Genomic DNA, 8,094 nt, shown 5'->3' with positions numbered 1-8,094 from the left:
CCACGCAGTGTGTCCCCCGATCCTCTCAACCAACTTTCTCACTAACCATTTAATACTCAGCCCCCGAGGAGGGGAGAAAGGCTGGGGTCTGGCGCCACCAGGTCAAGAGCTTCCCCAGAGCTGAGGGTGGTGGAAACGCAGACATCGGGAACAGAATTTTTCAGGGGTGGGACAGCATTTTTCACTGGGACTCCGGAAGGGCAGTGTTTGGAGGAAACTTGCTGGGAGCCTGGTGGGGATGCAGCAGGTGACGCTGGGGTGGCGGAGGGAGTGTGTGCTGAGTAAGGACCTTCCCTTTCCCCGGGTGGCGGGCGGGCGAGTCCCAACAGCAGGCGGACATGTGAGGCTGACCCAACAGGTTCCCGAGGCCGGGGGCAACGGGGTGGAGCGTGGCTCTGACAAAGGGCAGGCGGGCGGGAGACAGTTTCTGCTGGTATCTTCTTCCTGCTGCAGCCGGCCCGGGGTGCAGGCCATGGAGCTTGCTGGAGGGTGAGGGTAGCCGGTGGGCAGGCGTGTTCGGAGGCGCTGGGAGCTCAGGGCATGGCGGGGCCCCTGCGGTGCCGGGTGGAGGAGCTGAAGCGGCAGCGGTGGCGGGAGAGCTCACCGCGGGTGCTCCAGCACAGCGAGGCAGCCCGGCTGGCGGCCGATGCCCTCCTGGAGCGGGGTGAGGCTGCCTACCTGCGGGTCCTCTCCGAGGAGCAGGAGCTGCCCTTCCTGAGCCCTCTGGATGTGGACTACATGACCAGCCATGCGCGCGGGGGCTCTGAGCTAGGCGAGGCTGTGGGGCCAGGGGCTGCCGGGCCTGACCCCCTCAGCCTGCTCTCCGAAGTCACCTCCGGCACTTACTTCCCCCTGGCCTCCGACATAGACCCCCCGGACCTGGACTTGGGCTGGCCCGAGGTGCCACGGGCCACGGGCTTCAGGCCCACGCAGGCTGTGATCCACTTACAGCGGAACAAAGCCAAGAGCATCAAGGACCTTCTGCATTTCCTCTTCAGCCAGGCCCGCACGGTAAGGGCCTCGTCTCTTCAGACATTCATTTCACAGATGTGGAAACTGAGGCCCAGGGAGAGGAAGTGTGGCCACACAGCAGCTTGGGGGCAGCATTGGGACGAGAACCTCTGCCCCCTATCAGATCACAAGCTCCTAGAGTGTGGGCGTGTTTTATTTACCTTGGTAACCTCTTGGCACTCGAGGACATTATGAACAAGCTTAGAACAGGGGATGGGTCTCAGGGACTCCACAAACACCCTGAAAACGCGTGCAAAGTGGTGTTCATTGCAGAGGGGGATCCTCTCTCTTTTGGGGGAGAGGGCCTATGGCCTTCATCAGATTCTCAAAAAGGTCTGTGATCCCCAAACTAAGAACCCCAACCTTGGTGAGCATCTGAGCCACCCCCTTGAGTTACAGAGGAGGAAACTGAGGCCAGAAAGGGACTGGGACTTACTCATGAGGTCCAGTCAGTTGGTGAAATGGAACCCGGGGCTCAGGGAGAGGGAAAGGGCTCTAGACTCAGGCCCCGGGCCCCAGGCACAGCCCTGCCTCCTGACAAATGGTCCCAACTGAACCTCGCTTTGTGCACTGTATCTCCACTGGCCTGAAGCAGGGGAAGGGGTGCTGGTGCCTGGGCCTCAGCATGGCCTTGAGGGCTGGGCTTTTAGCTCTGCACCCAAAGGAAAGAGGAGCGGAAGCTGCTGGGCTCAAGGATGGGGAGCAGGGCTCAGGAGAAAGGGAAGCGGCAGAGCAAGTGGGGTGTTTGTACCTGGGAAGCCTTCAGCTACAGACTAGCACAGCCTCACTCCTGGAGCCCTGGCCTCTGACTCAGGAGGCAGGGAGATGGATCAGATGACCCTAGGCAGAGTTTGGGGTGGCTTAGACTCAGTGCTCTTGCTAGGGGAGCAGCCCTGAGGGTACCTGCTGCAGATGTTAGGAGCCAGGATGCTGGCATCCTGCTGGTACCTCCAGAGCCTCCCTGGCAAGTCTACCTACGTCCCAGGCAGGGGAGGGCCAGACCTGACTGGCACAGGGAATGGGGTTATTAGTGAGATGGCTGCTGTCATCACCACTGCCCTTTGATTTTTCTTGCTTGTCCTGTTCCCCTCACCTGTGGCCAGGCCTGTGCCATGGACTAGGGCATCCCTCAGTGCTTTGGTTCCTCATCCTCCCGTCTAGACCCTCCACATCTGGGTCAGGAGCCAAGCTTCCACTCTGGGCTGTCACTGACTCTCAGAGTGATCTTGGGAAGTGCTTCCTCCCCCTGTGGCCCAATGGCTTTGTTTGTTAAGGAGGCAGCAGGAGAGGAACATTTATTGAGCTTCTGTTGTGTGTTGAGTATTTTCACATTAAATTCCCCGTAACTCTTGAGAGGTAGCTATCACTATCTCCATTTAGCAGATGAGGAAGTTGAGGCTCCCAGGGGTGAAGGAATTCGCCTAAGGTCATAGCACTAGGAAGTAGCAGAGTGCAGGTTCGAACCCAGCTCTGTCTGGCTCCAGAGCTGGAGTGCTTTGCTCCGCACCTCCTGCCTCTCAGCCTGGACTGGGAGAGGAGGTTCTCACGGCAGATATTGCAAGCCCCACCTCTCCACCGAGCAGAAAACTTGGTCCCAGTTGTAAGAGGTCACAGCAGATCTCTGCAGCTTCTCAGCGAAACAGGTGGGTCTAGCAAAGGGCACTGAAGACCCCAGTAATTAGCCTGCAGCTCTGATCCATGAGAAGGGAGCCTCAGACAGACAGCCAGAGCTACAGCTTGAGCAAGTGGGGGGAGTGTGAGGTGCTATCCTGGGAAGTGGGGTCTGGGTTTTGCTTCCGACTCTTTCCCCCTCTGGGCCTCAGTCTTGCCATCTGTAGAGTAGACCTTTAGACTGGTACAGCTGATCCACAGACCTCTTTGAGAATCAGATGACAGATAAACAAACCGTCCTTAGAAAAATGGACACAAAAACTTTCAAACAGCCTTCTGGGCTTCAAGACAGTGAAACCCCCCAGCTTCCATGTCAGGAACCCCCAGGCTGGGTCACCACTAAAAGCCCTCCCAGTTCAGGTGTTCTCATGGGCTCTGGCCTTCTGCTTTTCAGTCCAGTGCTGTTTCCGGGGATCTAGCCTCTACCCCTGGCCTCGGCAGTGCCCCGGGCAGGGCTGAGCTTCCCCCCCACCCCCCGCCGCCCCCGCCAGGTGGTGGCTGTGGTAATGGACATCTTCACCGACATGGAGCTTCTGTGTGACCTCGTGGAGGCCTCGGGCTGGCGTGGTGTCCCCGTCTACCTGCTTCTGGCCGAGGAACACCTGAGGCACTTCCTGGAGATGTGCTACAAGATGGACCTCAATGGAGGGCACCTACGGGTCAGCAAGGGACGGGGGCAGGAACTGGGGTGTGGAGTCAGGGAGGGCAGGAGAGTCAGTCGGGTGGTTCGTGAGCATCAGGGGTCAATGGGAGTGGGAGGCCGGGCTCTCCTATAGCTATTTTGGGTCAGAGATCCCAGGAGATTTAGACATGGCTTGAGCCCTGTCCTCTAAAGGTGATTCCCAACCTCCCTCCCTTCTTGGCCCAGAACATGCGTGTGCGGAGCACGTGTGGGGACACATACTGCAGCAAGGCAGGCCGCCGCTTCACGGGGCAGGCCCTGGAGAAGTTCGCCATCATTGACGGTGAGCAGGTGGTGGCAGGCAGCTACAGGTGAGCAAGTGGATGGCGGGGAGGGTGCCTGGGGCTGAGCCACCGGCTTGCGAGGGTGCCTGGGACCTGGCAGCTTTGAACTTTCCTTTCTTCATCCATCCTTTCCACCATGAACCGAGCAGCTGCCATGTGGCAGGCATGGTGCAGGGCCCAGGGGCCAGTGTGGGGAGCAAGACAGCCCTGGGCTGGGCCCTGGAGGAGCTCACTCTGTGGAAGGACTACTTTAATGCCCTTGGCATAGAAAATAACTCTTGCACCTCGGAATTGGAGGGACTTCAGGGAACCTGGCCCTTGGTCCATTTTACAGATGGGGAAGTTGAGGCTGAGATGTGAAACCACGTGCCGAAGTCCACTAAGCTGAGCTAGGGCTAGAACAGACTCCGGAGTCAGAGCTCTGCCCCCTCACTTGGGCCCTAGGGGTGCTGGTGGTTTTATCTTGCTCCCCTGTTTGTGACTCCTGCCTGGCCCCAAGGTCCTGCACTTTGCCTCCTGACCCTGACCCTCTGCCCCCAGCTTCACCTGGCTTTGCAGCCAGGCGCACACGAGCATGGTGCTGCAGCTGAGGGGCCGCATCGTGGAAGACTTTGACCAGGAGTTCCGCTGTCTTTATGCCGAGTCCCGGCCCGTGGAGGGCTTCTGCGGAGGTGAAGATCCCCTGTCTCCCAGGGCACCGTGCCCTCCCCCAGTGGCCCGGTCCTTCAGGCCCGGCATCCCCAGCACCACATCCTTGTCGTGCTCCAGCACCAGCCTCAGTAGCATCAAGTGCTCACCTCGCATGGGTCACTCCTCCTACCCAGCTCTGCCAAGAGGCGGCGGCTGCAGTGACATGGCTATGGGATCCTCCTCCCCGGGCCCTGCCCACTGTGAGGCCGATGGCCAGCCCTCCCTGCAATGCCAGCTCTCAGACCCTAACCACGGCCCCCTGCTTGGGCCCTACAGGGCCAACCCGAGCAAGCTGGGGGCGTCCCCCTGGTCCCAGCCCTCCCCTGCCCTCAACCCCAATAGCACCAGCCCTGTGACCCTGGCAGGGGGGTCACCTCTGTTTGCTCGCCCTCACCCCCTCCTCTCCTTTCCCCGGGGTGTCTCAGCTCTGTCCGGGCTCCCAGAGAATGGGGTCACAGGAAGCCAGGAGCCTAGCCCCCCACGAGGCCGCTGGGTACCCGGCACAGCCCTGGAGGCAGTGGAGGAGAATAAGGTGTCTCTGAGTCAGAGCCATGGCCAGCTGGATCTCCTCGTCCCCTTCCCCAGGGCACGAGAAGCAGGGGGCCCTGATTCTGGGGTGACCCCCATCTCAGGCTCCCTTTGGCCTAGTGAGCAGGCCCCAGAGGACAGGAGGTTGGCCTCAAATCAGAGATACAACCAGCTGGATCTCCTGCCCCAGGCCCAGGATGCCAGGGGTCCCCCTGAGTCAGGCTCCCCCAGGCCTGGCAATCGAACCCCAGAGGACAAGAGCCTGTCCCCAAACCACAGCCATGGCCAACTGGACCTCCAGGTACAGTCCCCCAAGGCTGGGGGCTCCAGAGTGCCCCCTGAAGCCAACTCCTTGGCCAGGCCTGGCAAGCAGGTTAAAGATGAACAACGGCAGACCCTGGGACACAGCCAGCTGGACCTCATCATGAAGTTTGGCCCATTCTGGGGTGAGGGGCCTGGGTCCAATGATCTCCCCAGACCGAGCCCTGGCAGAAAGCCTGGAGTGGACTCTGGGGATGAGAAGCGGCTGACTCTGGGCCACAGCCAGCTGGACCTCATCACCAAGTATCATCAGTTACAGGGCACCAGGCAGGGACCTGAGCCTGGCCTCCCCAGGGGCCCCACAGGTGGTCAGCGCAATGGCCTGTCTGGGGATGAGAAACGGCTGACCCTGGGCCACAGCAAACTGGACCTCATTATTCAGTACAAGTCCAAGTCCAAGCTGCTCCGAAGCTGCTTTCAGTTGTAGTCCTGCTCCCAGAAAGGACATGTCCGTCCTCCATCCACTGTGACTCTAGATTGGCTCAGGTCCCAGACTCTGGGGTGGGAGCTCGAGCACGGCCCTTATGGGGAGGAGAGGGAGTCTAGAGGCCCAGGTTAGACATTCCTTGGGCTTGGGATTCTTGCTCACACACGTACATGCACACACTTGGGGAAATGGAACCCACAGTTACTGGGCACCTGCCATTTGTCACTGTGCTGAGCCCTTCTCACCAGTTACTTCTCATCCTTCATCCTCACAATACCCTACGAGATAGAGCTCTAGTCGGTGTACAGTTCTAGGATCATAGATATTATCTTCCCTATAATATACATTTAGAAGCTGGGACCCAGCGAGTTTGATGACTTGCTTGGAATCAGGTCCGAGTAAGTGACAGGGGCTCAAATCTGTGTCTCTGACTCTTAATTTCTTAAGATCGTGTTTTTGCACAGACAGGACACAAAATATCAACAGTTCCCATGTCCCCATGCACACAAAATCCACATAATAACAGAGATGCTCCAAACGCCTGCACAATATACACTGCACACTGACAGGTTTCACACCCACAAACCACCCACAGATGCAGTCCATGTGATAAACCAAAACACTCAGGATTCTAGTTACAGGTACTCAATAAATGTCATTTGGGTAAATGAATGGTTACATTCGGTGCACACCGTAGACCCCTTAGGATCCACAGACCATAAATATGCACATAACCACACACACACACACACACACACACACACACACACACACACACACACACACACACACACACACACACACAGAGGCATGCATGCACCAACCAGTATCTTTTTGTACCTAAGCTGTGTACCCAGTCCTGTGCTGGACATGCCATAGGGTTGAGAAATGAATCAGATTCAGTCCCTAGGAGACAAGGATTCAATGCATAAACGACTGGTGTATCTAATTAAAGGCTAACCAGTGACAGAAGGTGGTAGAGAATGAAGGCCAACAAGTGGTGGTGATGATGGAGTGGTGAGAAAAGTTTCTTAGAGGAGGCAGCCTTTGAGCCAAGCCTTGAAGGGTGGAAAGGACTTGGATAGATGGAGGCGAGGGTTAGAGGAATTCCTGGTAGAGGGAACCAGCTGAAGAGAGACCATGGAGAGGACTGAATGAGTGGGTCTGAGATGAATCTGGGAGGATGGAGAGGACGTGGATACACACACACACATACCAGCCTCATTTTGCTGAGTACCCCTAGAAGTATAGGCTCTGTCAGATGTAGGTCCTTTTCCTGAGCTTGCGACCTGCCTGGGACAGTATACGTGATACAAATCAATAAAAGCAGACATGCTATGACCCAGCAGCAGCCTGGTGTATCCTGAAGAAGGCAGAGTTATGAAACTGCAGGTTGGGGACAGGGGAAGGGCGCCATTCAGGCCAACTATGGAGAGGTCCTTGAAGGAGAGTGGAGGGTTGCAGGAGGGCTGGGGGGTGGGGAGGGAAGGGGCTCCAAGCTTCCCTCTGCCCTCGCTGAGAGTGACATTCTGCGAGACCCTGGGGCTTTTGTACAAAATGGGGGCCAAGTTCATCCGTCCACCAGAGCAGGTCTCTTGACTGCCACCATCTGCGGGCAGGGCGGGGTCGGGGTGGGGGAGGGAGGCAGAAAGTGGCTGCCCATCAGCCCCTACACCCTTGCCCACTCTGGACCCTCCCTGACACCCGGCTTCGTCCATCCTCTCCTCTCCAATACCTTCTTCAGCATGGTTTCCTTTCATCCTCTGGCCGCGCCTCCTTCTCCAGCCTCTGTCGTGGTCTTACTTCTCCCTGATGGACACCTTCTCCGTGGGTGACTTCATCCACCCCAGGCTTCAGCTCCACATCTCAGCCCTCCAGTCTCCCCTGGGCTCCAGATCCGGCCTGGGCATCTGTCCCACACCTCACTCTGTCCCTCACCTCTCCCACACCTGCTCTTCCTCCTCGGGCTTTACTTCAAGGTATAACTCCGTCTGGGACTTCCCTGACGGTCCAGTGGTTAAGACTTCTCGCTTCCAATGCAGGGGGCGTGGGTTCGATGCCTGGTGGGGGAACTAAGATATAACTCCATCATCAACCCAACTTCTGCAAGACATCCCTGGTTCCTCCATTCTTATGCCTCACATCCAACCAGCACAGGTCTGGGTCGATACTATCTCCTACAAAGCTCCTGACTGAATGAATAAATGAATGAATGCGAGCTTGCTGGAGGCGGGGCCAGGCGGGGTAGAGACAGGACCACTTGCAGCCATAGAGTGCTCCCAGAGGCTGGCGCTAGAGTGGTCGCATGCGTGGCGGCGTGCGCCGCGTTCTCTCGGAAGTCTCCCAGGGAGGAGGCGGAAACGGAAACCTACCGAGGGCCGAGGAGGTCCCTTGCGCGTGCGGAGGTTTCGTTTACGTGGTGAGCGGTTGTGGCGGGACATCGGCAGGGTCAGCTCCGGGCGCCCTGGGTCGTGAGGGGT

General features: G+C 58.1%; 2 protein-coding genes across 3 annotated transcripts in view; both read left to right on the top strand.

Annotated features, from left to right (window-relative positions):
• The first annotated feature begins 238 nt into the window (after window positions 1-238).
• Window positions 239-6,315, top strand: SACK1C (scaffolding CK1 anchoring protein C). The gene is made up of 5 exons (XM_024743063.1): window positions 239-247; window positions 454-1,011; window positions 3,174-3,341; window positions 3,551-3,675; window positions 4,189-6,315. Exons 1-5 carry the CDS (start codon window positions 239-241, stop codon window positions 5,612-5,614), a joined length of 2,286 nt encoding a protein of 761 aa, XP_024598831.1. The 3' UTR covers window positions 5,615-6,315.
• A 1,650-nt stretch (window positions 6,316-7,965) lies between these two features.
• The window catches only part of EIF6 (eukaryotic translation initiation factor 6), a 6,506-nt gene continuing 6,377 nt past the window's right edge, over window positions 7,966-8,094 (top strand). The window contains exon 1 of one of the 2 annotated variants that reach the window (XM_024743175.1): window positions 7,966-8,033. The gene's annotated coding sequence lies outside the window, so the exon portion shown is untranslated. Of the gene's footprint in view, window positions 8,063-8,094 lie in introns of both variants that reach the window. The other variant, XM_024743176.1, reaches the window with a different exon arrangement.

This window comes from Neophocaena asiaeorientalis, unplaced genomic scaffold, assembly GCF_003031525.2.
Source record: "Neophocaena asiaeorientalis asiaeorientalis breed wild unplaced genomic scaffold, Neophocaena_asiaeorientalis_V1.1 scaffold82, whole genome shotgun sequence".
NCBI lineage: Eukaryota > Metazoa > Chordata > Mammalia > Artiodactyla > Phocoenidae > Neophocaena > Neophocaena asiaeorientalis.
This window is presented reverse-complemented; position numbering and strand designations above follow the sequence as displayed.